This window comes from Syngnathoides biaculeatus, chromosome 19 (genome assembly GCF_019802595.1).
Source record: "Syngnathoides biaculeatus isolate LvHL_M chromosome 19, ASM1980259v1, whole genome shotgun sequence".
Taxonomy (NCBI): domain Eukaryota; kingdom Metazoa; phylum Chordata; class Actinopteri; order Syngnathiformes; family Syngnathidae; genus Syngnathoides; species Syngnathoides biaculeatus.
In genome coordinates, this window is record NC_084658.1 from 3,982,166 (window position 1) to 4,004,904 (window position 22,739).

Here is a 22,739-nt window from a genome sequence, read left to right on the forward strand (position 1 = left end):
TTACAATTAATTTAAAATTAAATTACATAAAATTATTTTACCTAGCTGGTGCTAATGTAGAGACATCAGAGTTGAAAATGTCTATCAATTTTCCAAGCCCCTTATCCTCACAAGGGTCACCGGAGTGCTGGAGCCTATCCCAGCTGTCATCGGGCAGGAGGTAGGGTATACCCTGAACTGGTTACCAGCCAATCGCAGGGCACACGGAGATAGCAGTCGCACTCACAATCACACCTTGGGACAATTTATAGTCTCCAATCAATGCATGTTTTTGGAAAGTGGGAGGAAACCCACGCAGGTATGGGGAGAACATGTGGGGCCGGGATTTGTACCCCGGTCCTCAGAACTGTGAGGACAACGCTCTAGAGCTGCTCCACCATGCCGCCCCTAAAATATTTATCCTCAAAAATTTTACTTAATATGTTGCCTGTCCAGCAATTTTTATGATTGTGACAGAACCAAACTTTACTTTATGTTGTTCCGATTAACAATAATTGGTTTAGAAATTACCATAATTTGGAAGTTAATCAACATAGAACTGACTGTGTGTCATGGGCATGGCCCGGCCACTGCCGTAAGGGGCGTGGCCGGGCCACTGCTCTGGGCGGTCCCACCTCTGATAGCTGACGCACAGCTGTTGTTCATTTGAAGGTAATTAGACCAGGCATTTAGGTTGGGAATTTGTCACTGGCATTTGCCAGTTCGTTGTGCATGCTTCACTGCATTCTGGGACACTCTGCTACTGTGCGTAAATTAGAGCAGTCCTGAGTCACAGTGATTCTGTCCCCTTTTAGACCACATCTTGTTATGCTTCTTGGTTTTCCTCATAGTCATTGGACATTGTTTCATGTTTTTGGGATCCTGCCGAGTCTAGTGTTTTTTGTGCCTCTGCTTTGTTTTGGACTGCCTTTTGGTATCGACCTGTTTCTGGAATAAAGGCACTCTGAACATTATGTCGTTGCCTGAAACTCCTACATTTGCGTCTGCCCCCGTGCCACTGGATCCTGACACTGTGTCCCAATTTGAAAGTTACACAGTAGATTAATGTTTTCACAGAAGTATTGCTTCTCATATATCAGTGCTTCGCAATTTTTTTCTGTTACACCCCCCCCTATCAAAAAGAAACCCAATCGCACCCTTCCCCACTTTCCGCAGCGACTATAAATATCATTTGTCTGTAAAACTGTTATAAATACAGCTCTGTATAACATTGCATCCTTATTAACAATAAAGAAAACAAAAAATACATTAGAAATATAGTTCAACTTACAACAAAGAATAACTTTATCAATATTTTTTTTAGACTGTAACAGAAAAGATTTCAGGCATCAATTTTCCTGAAATTAAAACCGCTCTTTCCTCGTCTCCCGCTAAATACTACATATTCCTCGTCTTCGCTTTCGGAAAAGTTTCTTTTGTCTTTTTTATCTTTATCTTTCTACGCCTTTCTTTTTAAACCTGTTAAAAAGTTGTTTTTTTATGTTGTCTCTTATCGGTTGATTTACTGTACTTCAGATCGCCCGCTCTGTGAAATAAAATAAATCAAGAAAAACTTACATAGCTAATACTCCCTGCGCAGACTGACAATGAGAGCACCGCTGCTAACTACTGGAGTGTATATGCAATTACACTTTATTCTAGCACCACAAAAATACAAAAACAAAAATCATGTTCCCCGGGGTCACACGCGCCCCTCCTGGCATAGCCACATAGCCCCACTATTTGAGAAGCACTGCCTTATATGAAGTTCTGCTGGTGGTTTTTTTTCAATTCCCCCATTGACCACAAACCCAACAAAGCGAGTACATCTGGACAACACCTTTTAGGGGCACATCTAAATGTATCATTTTTCAAATCACTTTCTCTCTAAGCTCTGGTGACAAAGCATCAAGCTTCATAAGGCTATTGCATTTACACTAACAAGAAAGAGCACATGATGAACCCAATAATGTGAAGGTATCATTAGTCAGTATGGTCACCTATCAGCTATTACAGAGAAGCAAAGTGGATCCGCTAGCTGAGCAGGAAACTGGTCCAAGAGTTGGTGTGAACAGAGGGCGAATAATAATACTCCTTCAACTGATTTCTGACCATAAAAAAAACATCCTTCCCACCCAAAGAAATCTTCACAGGGGATCATCTATTTCAGTAGGGCACCTAGACCACCTTCCCTCTCAAAAGGAATAACCAAGATGGTTGGATTCCAAGCAGCCTCCCCACATAGATAAGTGAGCACTGCAAAGGTCGACGTGCCACTGCAGCTTTTAAACCTCAGAAGATTCTTCCTCAAGCTCCAAGATGAGAGAAGAACAAATGTTCTCTTGCTGAAGTTTTACTGTATATCGATTCATTATTTCTGTTCACAGAAATTAATGCGCATATGCCGGAATTTTAATATTGGATGTCATGTAAGATTGAAAGAAAATACAGAAAATGTCAAACTAATGCAGCCTTCCCTGAGACTGTACCCTTGAAGAAGTAAGAATTTGTGTTCTTAATCGTAAAACCAAAGGTGCTGTCTTACATGAGACACAATGTATAATGTTGATTATTAGTGCATTAGTATTGGTGATGATAAAAACAATGAAAAGGGGAAGTAACATAGTTGCCAATATGCTGTTGAAAAAGACTGCTGTTTTGCCTAAAAGTAATTTGTTACAGCTTGACATTTGAGAAAACTAAACAAGAAGTTAATCAAACTTCGAGTGGAAGGATTTAATTACAGGTTGACTGAGGCATGCATTGAGCACATGCCATAGGAGAGTCAGGGCACCGTTAAAGAGCTACTGGCCAGACTGTAAAGCACAGAAAGTGTGAAAGTCACTCAGATTGCATTTGGCTATTTAGTTCAAGTTCAACATACTAATTCGTACTAATTTGAAATTCGAAACTAAAGTACTAATTCGATGACCACTGTGTAGAACTGTCTCAGTAGCTCTTGTGACAGGCCGTGATTCCTCAAAAGCTGCAAGAAGTACATCCTTTGCTGGGCTTATTTGAGGATGGAATTGATGTTTGTCTCCCATTTCAGATCCTGTGAGACTGTAATTCTCAAGAACTTGAAGGTCTCGACAGTTAACACAAGACGGTTGGACAGCGTGAGGAGCAGCTGTGGTGTCCAAAATCCAGTCCACAATAATTTGTACAGTCTTCAGAGTGTTCAATGCCAGGTTGCGCTTTTCCTTAGACACCACCCCCCATACCCACCCCCCTCCCTCGAGCTCTTAAAGGCATATACACTCATAATTACAAATGTTACAGTACTTACGCAACCCATCAATGTGTTTTATAATGACAGTATCCACCACCGCTACTTTAGTTAGCAACAGAGTCTGGGCAACGTAGAGCAAAGAGGAACTAATCACATAATTAATAACAAATGTTGGCTGCTTATGTTTACTTTCGATATTAATGGAGAAAGTTAAAAAGGAAAAGGAAAAAGGAATCTGTTGTTTTAAAATGCAATGACTGCCGGAGTATGTGAATAATCGAAGAAAATATCATTATACTGGACGAGAAATTCTCTTTTCTGAGTGCGAAAGGTCTGGTCTCAAGCCAGAGCAGAAAGTGCAGGATGAGATGGTTTGTAATTTTCAAATTCCACCTTGGCACAGCCTGATCCATATGTGTAGAATGAAAGTGTCCATTTCCAGTTTCGGTGCATAATCGCTCTTTGCAAAGGTTAATTTATTTAGCTGGTTTCTAGTGTGATTGTACAGGGTCCGATCTCCACTACAATATCTGACCTCTTTAGCTTAGCGGAGTTGCCTAAGTCTGGGTGTAAACCACGGCTTGTTGTTTTTGAATGGAAATGATTTATTGGGTTCACACACCTCCACACAGAAACTTACATAAGCGAATCAACTTGCTGAAATGAAAGACACTCCAGTCTGTGCAGTTAAAGCAGCTTTGAAGTTCTAATTTTGCCTCATTGGTCCACTTTTATACTGATTTAACGAAAAGCTTCACGCACTTAAGTACTTAGTTTTATGTAGGTATTAAGTAGATTAAGCAGTGATCAGAGGAGCTGTCATGATCCAGGCTGGGCCACAGCCAAGAGGGGCGTGGGCACTGCCCTGGCTGGTGACACCTGTCACTGCTCACAGCTGTTTCACATTGGGACTGTAATTAGATGGTGTATTTAAGTTGGAGTTTTGGTCACTGGCATTCGCCAGTTAGTTGTGCGTTGTGCCCTGAGTTAATGAGTTGCATTCGCTGACAGTAGGAATCTCCACCACTGAAAATAGTGTAGTGTTGAACTATCCTCGTCACAGTGTTTCTGTGCCACCTTAGTTTAGTCCTGTCTTAGTTTATGTTCCATAGTGAAGTCCTAGTTCATAGTTTGTCTCCTACTCATCAGACCTCGCTTCACGTTTTTGGATCCTGCCTTTGCTTAGCGTTTCTTACCTCTGCCTTCTCAGACTGCTTAGACTCTGTATGACCTCAGCTTTGAATAAAACTACGCCTAACATCATGTCCTCGTCTTGGAGTCCTGCGTTTGGGTCCAACCCCCCATCGGAGGTTCGTAACAGGAGCCTAGGAGGGCGCGAGGAATTGCGTGATATGCATGTTTAATTCTGGTATAACAGTGGTCTAAAGTGTTATTTTCCCTTCTCGGACATTTTACACGCTGCTTATATTTAGTGAGTAAGTGGTTAAGTTTAACTGTGTTGAAATCTCCTGGGACAATGAGGGGTGATTCTGGGTGTTTTTTCTCAATCTCGTTTACTTGCTCAGTGAGCATTAGCAGCGCTGCATTCATTCTAGCTTGTGGGGGAATGTAAACACCTATGACAATGAAAGAGGGGAACTCACACGGCTAGTAAAACAACGACTCCAAAAGTGTGTGCTGAGCTGCGTAATGTCCGCATACTATTTTTCATTGATATAGACATATATTCATTCCACTGCCTTTTAATTTCCATGCTCGCTCCACGATCTAGTCAGCCCGATAAAGATGAAAGCTGGGTAGCGCAACGGCTCCGTCGGGAACGTGTCCACAAAGCCAAATCTCCATGAAGAACAGGGCGGCAGAATGTCCATTCTTTGCAGATCTTGATCAGAAGTTGAAGTTTATCCCTTGTGTTATCTAGGGAGCATAGATTCACGAGATGAATCGACGGAAGCGCCAGTCTGTGTCCCCTCATTAGGAGTTGAACTTGTGTACTCAATCATGAGCCTCTGCGCTGTCTTCAACACACAGGTAACTCCAGGAACAGATTCAGCGAATTGGCAAGAGTTGTCTAAAAGCCCAGAGAAGACTCTCTGATGGTTCGGAAGTCATTTCTTATGTACTTGAGGTCAGAGATGACCGAAAAACACACAACTGTAAACAATACCAGCGAGACGTACCAAAGCCAGCCGCACTGGTAGGCGCCATCTTGAGTTCTAAACCCCTTTGACATTTCCATTACATAGTATGAACAGGTCTATTGTAAATGTCATTCAATCTATTTGAAAGCATGCTTTACCTCTTCACAGACATGACATTCTTATTTCAAATCTGGGCAATTAATTTGTTTTTAAGATTGGTGCTGCTGATTTAAATGTATGATACGCAAGCATGTATGCACACACACATAAATGTGCATCTGATTTCACTCAAGTGACTAATTATTTAGTTAAATCCCCTAATAACATTACCATTTGCCCCGAAGCACAAATGCTTTCTCCCTCAAATGATATTAAGAGTGTCAAGCAACACCATGATGAAGACGTCATTCTTGTGTTTTGCATGTCCGCATGTCATAGAACCAAGCTTCAAAAGAATATTAATGTGACATAATTTAGTTTGTGTATATTTTTTGTAATTATAAAGCACAGAACAAAATTAAAAATATTAAAGCACACTGTCTATCCCGCTAAACTTTGGAGTCTCCCAATCTCCCCATGTAAACATAGCATCACATCCAGCCCCAAAACTGATATTTAAGGAGGACCCACATTAGAATCCACTGACCATTTGGTGCAAAATTAAGTACAACACTGAAAATTATAGAAAAAACACCCAATGCTGTTTCAAAATTAGAATTTGGAAGTCCACCAGCATGGCAGAACAGAGTTTGTGTTGTGTGTGATGTTGAAGGTGCCATTGTATAACATTTATAAAAGCTGATTTCCTTGTCTTTGTTGTTTTGTGTGCATAATGACTTCCTTTTTATTGCCCACCTCAGAAAATATCTTTCCAGTGTGCTTCATTGCAATTTTGTATAATTACAATGACATTCTTGAATTTTGAATAGTCCAATTGTCCTACTTCGCAAACTCACATCAGGGAAAAGAATAATGGTAATTATTTTTTTAATAATGACTGACTTGGGCTGGGAGGTAAGATACACACTGGAAATATCAGCTTTGTCCTGGCTTTGTGGACACATTAGTTTTCTATTTACCTAATATTCATGTTTTTGTCATGTAGGACCCAAAGAACCCCAGGAAAAACCTCCAGTGAACACATGCAAACTTGACAAGAAGGGCTTAAACTGAGACTTGAACCCAAGTTCACTTGACTGTGAGAGAGACATGCTAAACATTACACTTTACTCCCCAAAAATTCAAATCTACTATGTTCATGGAGTGAATTATGTCATGAGTTGCTATTCATTACATTTATCTATACACAACATTTTCCAACATTGGCATTACAAAACTACAGGTTATGATTGTGTCATCGTAATTTAGAATGGTCATGGCTGTTTTTTGCATTAATGTGTGTGTGTGTGTGTGTGTGTGTGTGTGTGCGTGTGTGCGTGTGTGTGTGTGTGTGTGTGTGTGTGTGTGTGTGTGTGTGTGTGTGTGTGTGTGTGTGTGACTGCCCCTCCTTGAGCCGTCACCTCATCATGGTGGAGGGGTTTGTCTGTCCCGATGATCCTAGGAGCTAAGTTGTCTGGGGCTACACACCCCTGGTTGGGTCTCCCATGGCAAACAGGTTCTAGGTGTGGGACCAGACAAAACATGGCCAAAAGACTGCACATTTTGAGCACCACCTGCTTACTCGTAATTTCTTTCTAGTTGGGACTCCTAAATTGTTATCAGAGTGAATTCTGCTCCTGCTTCTACCATATGGGAAATGATAAAATTGCTAACATGACTACCACTGTTGGCATTGTCATTGTCACAAAAAAAAAAAAAAATATATATATATATATATATATATATATAATATATATATATATATATATATATATATATATATATAGTTAGAAATGTTGGTAAATCTAGCAACAGTGTTCCTTAGTCTGCAAGACTCGGGATATATTTCACATTCGTTCTTGCTCATTTGTGCTGTGAAAACAAAGGAACATCAAAATCAAAGCAAAAGTGTCAAAACAAATGCCCATGAATGCATATAGAATATATGCATGATAAATACCGTAATTCCTGGCCTACAGAACGGACCTAGTTGTAAACATCACCCAGTACATTTGTAAAGGAAATACTATTTGGTACATACATAGGCCGCGCCATGTAAAAGCCCCAAGTGCCCACATTGAAACCGACATTGATACACGAGATATTTACAAAGAAAGACGGTACACAGAGAGTTTAACGCTAGCGCTGTCCCATGCTAATGCTAACGCTAGCAGCGCCACACTAATGCTAGCACCGCCGCGCTAACACAAATGCTAGCGCCGCAATAACAAGGGCCGCTAAAAAAAAATCATACCGGTAAAAATCACTTAGACACGGCAATAACACGCTAGCACAGCACTAACAGGGCCGGACTGGTAAAAGTCACTTCCTCAGCACATTGATTCCACCGGTCTCATTCTTACCTTTTCTGCTTGAGTGCCCGATTGCGGGCCGTTAGAAAAAATGCACAAATTAGCCGCATCACCACATAAACAGCAGGGTTGAAAGCACGTGAAAGAAGTCACGTCTTATAGGCCGGTAATTACGGTACATATTTTACAAAGGTTTTGTGGTGTGAGGTGCGTGTGGTGAGGCCGGCCCTGATGTACGGATCTCTGGCACTGAAGACACAACAGGAAGCAGAACTCGAGGTAGCAGAAATGAAGCTGTTGAGGTTCTCGCTCGGAGTGGACAGGTTGGATAGGATGAGAAATTAGCTCATTAGAAGGACAGCGAATTTTGGATGTTTTGGAGAAAAGGTTCGAGAGAGCAGACTTAGATGCTTTGGACATGTCCAGAGGCGAGAGAGTGAGTATATTGGCAGAAGGCTGCAGAGGATGGAGCTGCCAGGCAAAAGAGCGAGAGGAAGACCAAAGAAAAGGTTGATGGATGTTGTGAGGGAGGACATGAGGACATTGGGTGTTAGAGAGGAAGATGCACAAGATAGGATTAGATGGAAAAAGATGACACACTGTGGCAACCCCTAAAGGGACAAGCTGAAAGGAAAACAAGAAGATTTTACAAGTGATTTTTACCAAGACTGTTTTAATGGAGCTCAGTTCAATGTAAAGTTACCACTGTCTCATACTATGCCACGACTAAAGGACATTGTTACCTTACCTCCCAGGTGATACGTTCCCCCAGTGGTGATTGAGAGTGGTGACGTAGAACGTACAGCAGAAGCTTCATCGCCATCTATCATCAACATGACAAAATTTTCCTTGGCAATCAAACGTACAGCATGCCATTGGCCATCATTAAGGCCAGAACCTGTGGGGGGAAGACAAGACACGTACACATAATTAAACAAAGGATGGCTAAATATATAGTACAATGCAACACAACAACAGTTTTCTGTAACTCTATCTTTATGCCTCACTCTTAAAGCACTGATGAATTTACAGTTTGAATTTATTTTCGTCACTGTATTTGTCTGACAAGAGTGGCTTAAGATGCCATATGCCTTGGACACAATGCTAGCATAGTCCTGCATGAAAAATTAACTCTGTGTCGCATGTTTCACCCACAAAGAAAGTTTAAAGGTCAAATCCAGAGGACCTAAATTTTATTCATATATCACACAAACATAGCTAATTTTTCATTTAAAAAAATAATGAAAAAATAAAAAAAATATTGGAAAAATTCTCAACACAACAGAAATGAAATAAATTAGTGCCAAAGTGCACATTTTTTTTGGAATCCAATGCCCCCAAGTGGCTGTTTCAAACCAAGGCTCTGTTGAAGCTGCTGTGTGACGTCATGTCTAGTCAGTAAAGAAAATGGCTTCCTATGCAAACAGTCATACACACTGTGAGTGGGATCTCAAGGCGATAGACTGCAGTGATGTTTTATGGAATGCTCTGTGGAAGAGATAGGAACTGAAGAGGAGGAATTTTCTAATTCTTCCCCTGTTCGAAAAATATCCCGTACAGGTGGAATTCAACCATATTTGTTCCAACCAGAGTTAACGAACACAACACAAGGACGGTATTTGGCGAGACCTGACGAGGTTGACCTGGAACTTACTTGCTAGTGAAGCCAAGTGAATGCTGTACGGGCTTTTCAAAGCAGTCCTCCGTGAAACGCTTGGAACATAATACTGTCGACTTTGACTTGTAACGCCAATGTCTGCCTTCACAAACCTGGTCCATATGTTGCCTATCTGTTCGTTTTTCGTCACCTGAAATACTGCAACTGCACTGCTTTTTCTGCTTTTTCCTATACTATCTTCCTTCCTGCTGTCTTGGAGGGGCTATTATACCCGTCTTAGGGCTAAACCACATTTAAATTCACATTGTCCATTACCGCTCTCTAATAAGTTCGTTCTTTTTGTAAAACAGTTTGTTGTCCTCCCCCATTGGAAGTTCAGTGCAGTTTGTACCCCATCTCTCAAGTCCATTAACTCTCAAATAACTTCATTGCCTTCAAAGTAGCAGAGTGCACATGTTCTCTGTTTACTCTTGCAAGCTCTGAGAATTTGTATAAAGAGGCTGCATATGTCACTAGAGAGTGTTTTTTCTGCATGCTACTGTTTTCTGTTCCCTCTCCCTTCTTCCCTTCCATGTAGCTGAGCTCCATTAAATATGAGTGATGTTTTGGAAAGGGATATTACCAGTGGAGCTGCAAGAGAAGCCGGCTCACTCTCATCACCTTCCCCTCGATACATCACCTCTTAGTGACACCAATCTCTACTCATCCTTCCACGCCTGGCTCCCTCTCTCTCTGTCCCTGATTCTTGATCTCATCTATCATTATATCCTTCTCTGTTGTCCTCCTACATTTCACTTCTCTTTATAACGCTCTCTTCTTGTGTCTGTCTTCCAAATTTGGTTGCTCCCCCACTTCACTGAACACCATTTTTCTAGAACGTGCAGGCAACGACACTGTAACAGAGTTCAAAGTGTGGGCAAATCACGTACAAACCAGATTCCAGCTTGCTTTGTCTGAAACCACTTAATTGGCTGTAATACAGAGGCTGTTGCTTTCATCTCTGTGGGGTGTGTCCACTAATTCCATTTTTTTGGGAGACCTTGTGTGTCTTTTGGAATTTAATTTGGAAGATGAAATTCTTGTATAATGACCAAACAATCTGGGCAAAGATGGCTAGATTTCACCTATTTCTTTGTTGTTTTACTAACAAATTTTGGATGTATATATTGTCAAACTCATTCCCTGCCGTCCAATGACGTAATTCAAAATCAAGCTATTCCCTGAAATTGCTGTCTGGAGACCTCAATGCCGTTTTTTTGAATGGAGATACATGGGGAGGATCTTGTGCAGTTTGTTTTATCATCAAGCCGCTAGCTAACTGCAATGGGGAATGGTAGGTTGTAGAGGGCAATGACATTCGTCCCTTAGAGGAAGAAGGTGGAGGCGGGGATAAGGATACAATAAGAAGAGGCAAGCATAATGGCGGAAAAGAGAGAAGACAAAATGAAAAAATCTAAAATAATTTTTGGTACAGGAAATTTACTGTGCCAAGGAAAGAAAAATGTTACTGAGACTGACAGGAACTTAGATCATGTGCAGCAATAAAGGATGACACGCTGAGGCTTTTCAGCTAAGTGATCGTCGAAAATGCCAGACCATATGGCAAGATGCTCTTAACCTCTTGCCAGCTGATTGTCCAGCAACCAAGATTTGAGTAAATGGAATTTGGAATAGTCAGATGAGTAAACTCCCTCTGGATCACCTGGAAGCAGCTGACCTTCATCCTGAGATTCCTCAGGATGATATGGAGACTTTCAGCTAGTGTTAGCTACTGTATATTTTGTATTCAAAACACTCTCCCCTCTCCTCTTCCTTCAATCCTTGTTACATAAACACAATTTAGACCAACTAGTTAACATTACAATGCTATTTTTTTTTGCCAGGACTTATTTGAATTTGCCATTTCTAGCTAGTCCATTTTGCGGCAATGCAACACCCACAAGTCGAATGTCTTTTATGATTGTGACGAAGCAAAGCATTTTTTTAACCCTTGCAAAAGATGTCATCAATAAAATGTATGCTCTAGTAATCATATATTTTTTTAAACGTACAGGTTATGCATCCTGCAGACGTTTGACTCCCATTCCAGCACTCAGTGCAAACATAAAAGGTAATTGAAAGCCCCCCCATCAGATCCCACAACAGCAATTTAAACAAAGTATTTTTTTTGTAATGGTTATATTTCTATATCGCACACAATCTGTGCGATTGAGAAATATAAGAGAAGAGGTAAGGACTGGTTTCAAGGACAATGGCAACCACACAAGATCCCATTTACCGCCACCAAAGAATAAAATCCAGATTTGGCTAAAACCTTGCTAGATTTTATTTTCAAGGTAATAAAACCCTAGACTATTGAGAAAATGGTAGAGGAGGAGGATAAGAGGGAAGAAAATGCAGCTGTGGGAGCCCCATTTGGCCATGCCTTTTTTCTAATGTTCAGTAAATTCTGTACATACTTATACTTGTAATGAAATTATTTTTCTGAAGGAAGTGTTGTTTGATGTTCAGATATTTGAGATTTTCACAAATGAAAAAAAGTTTGGGTGTCAGTCAATGTTCTACTTGGTCTGTCTGCTTTCACAAAAAAAGTTATTTTCTCGGTTTTTTTTTCCTTTCAGAAACAGATGTGGCTAAAACTATCCTATATTTGACTGCTGATGACAAAAAAAAAGTATAAGCCACTCACTCACATTTGAAAAATGTAATGGGTGTGGTCAGTCATGCTCAAAGATATAAAGTTACGGGCGTGGTCCACCAGTCATGCCCGCAGATAAAGTTGCCGGTGTGATTAGTGACGCAATCTCAAGACCTTAAAATAATTTACTGAATTAATATAACATAACTGCAAATAAAGAATAAAATAAACACATAAATAAAATAGAAAAAAAAAATTCAGACTCAGAAATGATCATTTCCAATTTCAACTGATATTAGAACATGATATAAAATGGTATTTAAAATTTTTCATCAATAAAAATTCTTGATCTGACAAACTTAATCTGAAGAAAAGTTAAATGCACTGGCCTGTCAAGGAATAAACACGAACGGTCTATACCCGCAATGTTTTGAAAATGCTGGAAGTTTAGTGCAACATAATCGGGGTTAGTGGTGAAATGTGTCTTACGCCCATATTCAGTCATGACTGCATAACTTCCTCATGTCCTCAGTGGAGCTCTGCTCTGTGGTCAGATCTGTCCTTGACTGATATCGCGCGTCTCTGCACGTAGCCTCACAAAGTAACCTTGCTGAACTGTGTACTGTAAACTTTGTAATAATTAATGCACTGAGCATAGTGTGCCAGTTGATACCACCTAGAACCGGTTTAGACAGAAACTCTTTGTCTAAGTGGAGGATCCCGATGTGCAATAGGTTAGACACAGCCCATGGTTTGACATGAAGACAGGATACAGACAAGATAAAAGATGTGTGCTCTCTCTGTACCTTTGCACATCTGAGCTCCTATAGCCATTGTCTGTAACTTGTAAGTGCCCGGAATATTCTGTAAGTAAAAAACTTTCCATAAACTGTTCATCATCTCCAGCCTGTATTTGGATAACCAACATTCTCACTACTTGAAATTAAACGAACACTTGCAGGAAAAAAGCGTCCTCCAACAGTGGCAACAAACTAGTGATACATTGTAACAAACATTCTTGTTGGCAATCGTGATGTATTGTTATTATCTAGTGTAATTTACAGCAGTATCTATTGCCAATCCATTGATGAAAGCTAGCAGTAGATGATCTATATCTTCCTAAACCATGGAGAGGGGAAACGTTTTAAACTTCAAGATAACACGTACAACGGTGAAAATGACCGTTCACATTTAGATATATGGACAGACTAGTCAAGTTAGAAATTCAAGTCAAAGTAAATCACAATCTCATACTTATTATTAGATACTGAAACATTACCTGTGTTATATCCCAGAAATGTTTTCAGTGAATTCCCTTTGACATGGTTCATCATGACTTTCAAAGTAAATGCACTCGCAGTACGTGAAGAAGCTCGGAGCATGTGCTTTTAGCATAACTCAGGGCCCTGGCTAGCCTTTATTTTATTTATTTATTTTTATCATTAGCCATTATTTTTTAGCGAAAATAAATTTAAATTAGCCACTTTTATGTAATCATAGCCAAAAAATAGCCAATCACATGGCGGTCAAACTGCGGTCTACTAATGTGACTAATACTCTCTTGTTCTTCAGGTTACATACTTACAAATAACTTTCAGATGGATATGTGATACAAGGAATTATTGGTAACTGAATCTAATAAACATTAAGAATGGTCAAGATGTGTCATAAAAATAAAAAGTTTCTCAATCCTCTTCTATACTCCTGACTGTAGAAAATAGCATCACTGTTCAACACTAAGTTTTTGCATGCTCAGCCATTTACAGAAATTTTTATTAAAATAAAACAATTCTTCTTCAGGGCCTTCAATTTTACCGATTAACAGTTCATTTACACTTTCTGTTTTGAGACAGTTCCTTAAGGACGTCTTCACAATTTTATGCCTGCTGAATCTATGTTATACATCAACTACATCTTTGCAGTTGCAGCAAATTTGTTATCAGCTGTCTGCTGATGCTTCACGAAGTCATCCAACTTTGGCACCACCGATGATTTTCAGCATGTCAGAACATTTTTTGTTCCACTGTCAATACACCATTGGCAGAAAAAAATTCCTGGTGAATCTCCACTGCCCTGCACAGGGAGTAGATTTTCCGACAGCAGACAAAGTTGTGTTGGGCGTCTTTCCCACGTAATGGCTATCCATCAAAGATGGCAGCTGACAAGCTGCACTTATACCACTACCATCCTTTGTTTTTCGGAAGATAATCCCAAAGGTTTATAAATTTTCCATAACATCAGCAGGTAGCATGAACCGATGGCGAGAAAGTGTGGGTTTGACGCGGAACCCGGATGCATTTTCTCTGATAGAAAGAATTATTCGCTCAACTTCCAGTATAGCTTCTGAAGAAACTTTCACGCTAAAGCCAGGAATCAAATACAAATTCTTGTAATTGACATAAAATTAAAAACAGTACAGAATCGTATGGTAGGATAAACAGCCAGTTTACACATTCGGCAATTTTTTTCACCATTTTAAAATTTTACTTGCCAGACACAGTATGTGTTCACATATGGCAAACTGGCGAGTGGGTTGCGAGGGCCTTGTAACTTACGAACATGCTCACTATTTCCTGTTGCATTTCCTGTTTCCAGGTGAATACTGATTGGTTAGGAGGAGGCTTGCTTAGTTAACAACATTTATGAAATGAACACGTAAATTAATGTGAAGATTACACAAAATAAGCGACGTTTTTTGTTTTCTACTTTTTCTACTCGTAATAGATTTTACGCAGGTGATTTTTCGTGCTCGACTGTGCATATTTGCGAGCGGGATGGCCCAAATCACAGTGACTTATAAGGTACAGGAAACTTTTTTTCTGATAAAAGAAGAGTTTCATCTTCCTTTTATTGTTTTTTTGTGTTTAAATAGTCATAGTACGGAATATTCTGTGGGTCTTGAAAGATTTGGTAAATTACTCAAAAAGGTGAGAATTTTTAAAAATACTGCATTATCTGAAAAAAAAAATCTAAATGTAATAATGCTTCATACTACATAACTTTATTCAATGTCTGTGTAAATTCTGTCAAATGGAGGCAACTGGACTCTTCTTGGTTGTTAAAGACATTTTTAGTTAAAATACCTTCTTATTACACTTGTCCTTATGATGGTCACCAGTGAACTAAAGCCTGTGTTGGACTCAACGCAGGCTTTAGGAAAGCCCCTAACCTGCGCAAAAACTGCTGACTAAGGTTAAACTAACTAGATCCAGAGCAGGCAGGCTACTTTTGGACCCTCCACACCCTGGCCACTAGCTCTTCTAGCTCCTTCTGTCGGGTAAGCGCTACAGATCAATGAAAGTCAAAAGTAGCAGGCATTCAGTTTTTTTCCCTCTGTCAATTAAGTCATTAAATTCTTGAGCAGCGAACAAACTATTTTTCTGCCTTGTGCCTTGTTAGGACACTCACTCACATGCTGCTGGTCCAATCAGTATTAGTAATAGTAATAAATGTATTTATTTATTTATTTAAATTTTGTATACCGCACGATTCATCAGTCTAAACTGCTCCCTTTGCACAACTGACACTGTTAACATACTTATCTATATAGATTTTACATCTTGGACGTCTAAGAAGGAATAGTTCCTATAAACAGAAATTTCTCTTGTTCTTTGTTCTTGTTGCTATGTTTTTCCTTGTTCTTTGTTCTGAATGTCATACAAGGGCAGCACTTAATGCCGGACAAAAATTCCTTGTGTGTTTTTACACACTTGGACATTAAAGCTGATTCTGACTAAATGATTATCCAACACCCAGAATAGTTAAAGTAGGTTGGGTTTCCAGTTGATAAAGTGATGGGAAATGAAGGTTAGATCTGTGATGAGTGATTCTTCAAACATTATCTTCTGCAAAGTAATTACATCCTTCATGTCAACTACTTGATATTGGATTTAGGATTTTAGTTTATCACCACTGGCCTTATCTGCAATGTGACTGCATGGTTTAGAAACCTGGTCCATTTTCTGGACTGCTTGTCCTCACTGGGGTTACAGGTATGCAAGAGCTATCTGCAGGCAGGAGGTGGGGTACACTCTAAATTGGTTTCCAGACAGTCACAAGGCACATATAAACAAACGAAAAAAAAACATTCAAACTCATTCACACTCACATTCACACCTCAAAGCAGACATAAACGTCTTCTCTATGTTTCCAAAATATTTAACCTTGACTGTCCCGCCTATGAGCTCATTCCCAATCCTATGCAACATGCTCACTCCGAGAGAGAACCTCAACATTTTAATTTCTCCCACCTTCAGCTCCGCTTCCTGTTGTTTGTTCAGTGCCAGTGTCTCTTGTTTGTACATCATGGCTGGTCTCACTTCTCTTTTATTAACTGTGCCTTTCATCCTAGCAGAGACTCTTCTGTCACAGAACACTTCCTCCACCTGTTGCAATCAGCCTGGACCCTTTCACTTTTGATATTTCATTACTAAATTCACCATTGATGTGGAGTCCTCCACTCGCGCTATCTCTTCTCCTTCTAGATTTACTTTTCCCTCTTCACCCCTCTTATTAATTCTCATATTTATTATTATTATTATTGTTATTATTATTATTATGTTTTACTTAGGATAATCTGAATTCCTCTCCTTTCCAATGCATGCCTCCACCATTCAAAATATTCTTCTAACTATTCCCTGCTTTCATTGCTAATGACAATGTCATCTGCGAACATCATGGTGTCAGGATCCTGCCGCTCCAGCCCGGGCGGTGCGGGTGCCTGCGCGGTTGCGCTGATTGGGAGGCGTACACCTGCGCCTCATGCGGGCTGATTATCCTGTGTATTTATATGACCCCGATGATGACTGGTCCCCGCCAGTTCGTTGAGCTTCATGTCCCATTCGAGTACTCCCGTATCCCTGATCGACAACCCGTGTGTACCAACCTTCGCCTGTTCTCCGACCAACCCCATAAGCCTGACTCCTTTGACACTTCTGCCTGCTTTGATCGTTCTCCTGTGTACTGACTCCTGGCTGCCCGCTCACCTGCTCTCTTCGCCCGACGTCCCAACTACCGCTGCTGCACCTGACTGCCTGTCCGATCCCCGACCACGAAATAATAAACGTTTCTCCCCGAACTACCTTGCATCGTCCGAGTCCTGCATTTGGGTCCCACTCCCGTTCCGATGGGTTGTGACACATGGTCCATGGGGATTCCAGTCAAAGCTCATCTGTGACCTTATCCATTACCAGTAGAAACAGGAAGGGGCTCAAAGCTGATTCCTGATGCAGTGCCACTTCCACTTTAAATTCTCCACACCTACATCACACCTCAACACTGTCCTGTATTAATCCAACATACTTCTCTACCACTCCCGAAAAATGCACGTAGTACTATAGTTCCTCTCTGGGTACTCGCTCATTGGCTTTCTCTTGATCTATAAAGACACAATGTAGGTCCTTCTGACATTCTCTGTACTTTTCCATCAACATCCTAAATGCAAGATACAAATAATGCCCTTGATATTCTTTTCGGGCATGAAACCATACTGTCGCAAATACATGTCCTGATCTGAACGTCCAATCCTCTTTCCTATAAGTTCATTGTGTGGTTCATCAACTTTATTCCTCTATAGTTATCGCAGCGCCATACATCACAATTGTTCTTAAAAATGGGAACCAGCACACTTTTTTTCCATTTCTCAGATGTCTTCTCACCCACTATAATTCTATTGAACAAGCTGCTCAAAAATTCTACAGGCACCACTCTGAAGGGCTTCCATACCTCATCAGGAATGTCATCAGAACAAACTGCCTTTCCATTTTTTGTCCTCTTTTATCCCTTTCTAACTTCCTGCTCACGAATCAACACAATTTCCTGGTCCACCAGACTTGCCTTTTCTCTTCTTCCTTCTCTATAATTTTCCTTATTCATCAACTTCTCAAAGTATTCTTTTCCATTTATCCATCACACTATTTGCACCAGTCAACATTTTCATTTCTGTCCTTAATTACCTTAACTTGCTGTACATCCTTCCATCTTTATCCCTCTGCCAACATGTATAGATCCTTTTCTCCTTCTTGTATGTCCAGCCTGGCCCACATGGAATCATATGCCTTTTGATTGGCCTCTGCCATCTCTACTTCCACCTTACATCACATGTATTCCTTTCTCCTCTCCTTGGTCCTCTCAGTATCCTACTTCTTCTTAGCCACCCTCTTTCTTTGTATGATTTTCTGTACTTTGAGGTTCCACCACCAAGCCTACTTCCCCCTTTCCTATCAGGAGATACACCAAGTACTTCCCTCCCTTTCTCTCGGATCACGTTAGCTATAGTCGTCTAGACTTCTAGAAGCTCCTCCTGTTCACCGAGAGGCCGTCTTACCTCCTCCTGAAAAGCCTTATAAAACTCTTCCTTTCTCAGCTTCCAGCACATGCTTCTCTGCTCTGCCTTTATTTTATTATTCTTCCTCCCCAAAACCAGTCATTTTACCCAAAGCGCTGTCCTATGCTGTGTCTAGCCACACTCTCGTCTACGATTATATCTTACAGTCAGTAACCTTCTTCAGATTACGTCTTGAACATGATTTAATCAACCTGTATGCCTCTACCTCTGGTCTTTAAGGACACTTTATGTTCCTGCCTCTTCTTGAAAAAAAGTGTTCACTCCAGCCATTTTGATTCTTTTGGCAGTCTACTACCATCTATCCCTCCAGGTTCCTTTCCTAAATGCCAAACTTACCCATCATTTTTTTTTATCAACCCTGTTTCCTTTATCAACATGTCCATTACAATCAAGACTTGTTCTGTCTGGGATGCACAGAACTATTTTATCAAGCTCCTGGCATATTTTTTTCTTTTACCTAAAGGTCACATTCCACCTCTGGGGCACAGCCACTGATCACATTTCCAAAATAAATTCAATTTCAAGTTTCAGCCTCATCATTCGATTTGATACTATTTTTACCTCCAAAACATTCTTAGCTAACCCTTCCTTAAAAATACCCCCTACGCTATTTCGTTTCCCATCCACACCATGGTAAAATCATTTAAACCCTGCCCCTAATTTTATAGCCTGACTACCTTTCCACCAGCTCTCCTGGAGGCACAATATAGCAACCTTTCTCCTAATCCTCATGTCAACCAACTCCCGAGATTTTCCTGTCATTATCCCAGCATTCAAATTCCCCACATTATTTCTAGGCATTCTGTGTATTCTTCTCTTTCTGCCTAAGAACCCACCTTCCACCTGTCCTTTTCGATGCACAGTAGCTGAATTTCGACTGGTGCCCTGCAGATTAACAGCACTGTTGGTGAATGTTGTAAAACTCAAAATATGTCACTTTTCAACTAAATAGGAGAAAATCTGTTTTGGTAGGAAAGCAAAACAAATTATTAATACTGTTGCTGTCAAGGAGTATCATATTTTTCAATATTTCTGAACTTGAGAAGTCCTGGGGTGACAAGTAATAATGTGAGGATTTTTCGTTTGAATAACTAGTAAAAATGTCTCATTTGGACCTTGAGGGGCCCCCTGCATATTTGTGTGATGGGATGACTATCAGGCTTCGCTGCATCCCTCAACCCCTTGAATGTAATGGAAAATAGATACTGTGTCACCTCGTGTCCCCTCATCTGTTCTACTTCACCTGCAATAGCTTTGAATGATGAGCTTATCAGTGACGGCTGTGTGAGTTCACCGCAACATGAACACGCAAGCCAACACACGCATCATATACCCATGAATACATCTCAATGTCATACTGCAATCACAAAAGCTTAAGTCATTAACATACTGGCTTCCTGTCGGAGGTCTTTTTTTTTTTTTTAAAGCAAAGATAAAATAATTAACATTGGTGGGGAGGAGGAGGGAATTTTCTTCCAGCCACAAACAGTTATGGGAATGGTAACAACATGACAGGTTGTTTTTTTCTCAAATTTGTTTTGAACAACTTGTACTCCTTCAGGTCATGTCTGAGCAAGAGCCTATTCAATCTGAATTAGCTTGACAAGTGGGGTACACCCGGACCTGGCTACCATTAAATCACAGGGTACATACATATAGATGACCAAATATTGATACATTTATTCCTATGGACAGTGACATCTTGGTATGAGCAGAACAATGAAATTATCTTTCATTTGATGACAGAATAGGCAGCACGGTGAAGCAACTGGTTAGACCGTTGACCTCAGTTCTGAAGACTGGGGTTCAAATCCAGGCCCCACCTGTGTGGAGTTTGCAAGTTCTCCCCATGCTGGTGTGGGTTTTCTCCCAGCACTCCAGTTTTTTTCCCACATCCCAAAAACATGCATTAACTGGGGCTTATCAACTTAAACTCCTTTAGTTCTTTTGTGGTCATCCCTGTGAGGCTTTCAAATATGTATAGTTCACACCTGCTCTCGGCCTTGAACTCAGAGTAAAGAGAGGAAGGTGGCAAAAATAAATGCACACTTGTATTAATGGTCCAAAACATGCTTTGTTAACACATTGCTTTCGTTATCTTGAAATAAATGTGCTGCAATTATCTTGGGCATGAGCAACAATCTAGTAAATTTTATTGTTTACATTTTGTTTGGGCTTTTAAGATTACAAGGAAATTAGTTGTTTGGCTGCTTTTTACATGAGGTGTTCTCACAAAAAATAAAGACTGAGAGGTTTGAGAAAGTAATGCTGCCAAATGATTAAAAGTAACACATTTTCAGCACCTTTACGCAAGGTACAACTATTACCACTTAGATGAAATGATGCAACCAAATCAAGCAAGCTGACCCCATTTACGGAGTCATACTATGACAGCACTAAACGAGTCCTTTTCTATCCATTTTCTTCACTTCCTTTCTTCACGAGGGTTGCGGGGGGGGGGGGGGTGGGTGCTGGAGCTTATTCCAGCTGTCAATGGGCAGGAGGCAGGGTACACGCTGAACTGGTTGCCAGCCAATCGCAGGGCATATTGAGACAAAGAGCTGCACTCACAATCACACCTAGGGGCAATTTAGAGTGTCCAATTAATGTTGCATATTTTTGGAATGTGCGAGGAAACCGGAGTGCCCGGAGGAAACCCACGCAGGAATGGGTAGAACATGCCTTCTTCACACAGGCAGGTCTGGGATTGAACCCGGGATCTCAGAACTGTGAGGGCAACTCTTTACCAGCTGAACCACGGTGCCGCCGTTGGTCCTTTTATCATGATCAATATATTAAAATCTTCTCATCGGGAAAACGTAAATGATGAGACACTAGGATGTGACTATTTCACAAAAATGGAGCAGTTGTCAAGTGTATTCAGTGCAATGTTTTAACCTAATTATCGGATTTCCGCAAAGAGTGCTTGGGCGCATTTTTTCATTCCAATGCAGATGGGGTCAGAAACAGAGCAAATAAGTCCCTTAACTACCAGATCATAAACATGGGCGCCAAAAACATTGTGGAGCAATCACTTGTCCCATTCCACTGAAATACTAAGTGATGTTGTAGGCAACCTCTTACAAAGTGTAAGATCAGACACCCTGTGCAGGGAAGTAAATTTTCTTAATTTATCACATGCAGGACATCTCAGAAAACATCTGTGCTGCTATTTTGGTAAGCAGTTCAAATGAGCTCATGAATAAATGAACAATAACATCTTTGTACAGAGATAATTAAACAGTACAAGTTTTCATGAGGTATCTATTTGAAGGAGCAGTTTGTTCGTCTTAAAAGCATGATGCACCTGCCAACTAAGTGGGACACATTGTCTATAAGATCACCACTATATGAAGAAATATTTTAATGATTACACTTGAAAAAATGAGAATTATTATGAAAGAAAATGAATTGCTTCATTCTTTAAAAAATCATTTGTATTAAAAAAACAAAACAAAAAATGGATCCCCTGCAAGTTTAACACTGACATTGCTTACGTGCATGTCAGGTGTGTATACAGTAATGCTTCGTTTTTCGGGGTCAATTGGTACCAGAACCACCCGTATAAAGTGTAAAACAGCAAAGTAGCGGGGATGTATGTTTATGTAATTACCAGAATGTTTAAAATATGTAAACAGTATTTTTACTTTGCGTATTTGATACAAAAAAGGGGTATTTAGTTAAATCTTTAATTATAAACCTTAAAACTATAATGATACAGTACTTTAAAAGTATAATATAATTATAAATGATAAAACATTGTATTATATCACTGTATAGTTACCTTTCATCACTCGGAGTGGTTACCAGAATGTTTAATCAACAATACAGCATTTGTACTTTGCCAACTTGAGACAAAAATTACAGCACTACAAGTGTCTAGTTAAACAATAATAATAACATTTTTATTGCAGTACGGAAAGTCACAAACAAATGAAACATGATGTCTTTTAGCATCTGACCCAATGACGTAGAATAAAAGCTGGACTGTGCACAGGCCCCTTTCACGTGGTCAACTCCCGGTCAGGGTAAAACATTGCTTTGGGCACTATTTCACGTGAAAGTTAAGTTAACGATGTTAGTAGTTCTGCTGTGATAGTGAGAGCTGGCAATGTCCTCTAGGGATAGCAGAGAGCAGCCAGCGATCTCTTGGGAGCGGTTGATCAATCTTTGCAGAGGTTTCCTGTCCATTATTGTACACCTAGCATACCACATTGTGATGCAGTATGCTCTCCACGGTGATTCTGTTGATAGCCAGGAGCACCTCAGCTGTCAGAAAGTTCTTCCTGAGCACTCTCAGGGAGTTGAGTCGCTGCTAGGCCTTTTCTCACCACTATCATGGTATTTACGGTTCAGGTGAGTTTGAGTGATGTACTGTAGACTCCCAGAAATCTGACGGAGTGGACCCTCTTC

The 22,739-nt window shown here is 40.3% G+C and overlaps 1 protein-coding gene across 1 annotated transcript in view; it reads right to left on the reverse strand.

The window, feature by feature from the left end:
- The window catches only part of cntnap2a (contactin associated protein 2a), a 476,610-nt gene that overhangs the window by 200,735 nt on the left and 253,136 nt on the right, over window positions 1-22,739 (reverse strand). Inside the window, exon 11 of the mRNA XM_061805953.1 lies at window positions 8,473-8,622. Within this exon, the coding sequence (XP_061661937.1) occupies window positions 8,473-8,622 (150 nt within the window). The remainder of the gene's footprint in view (window positions 1-8,472; window positions 8,623-22,739) is intronic.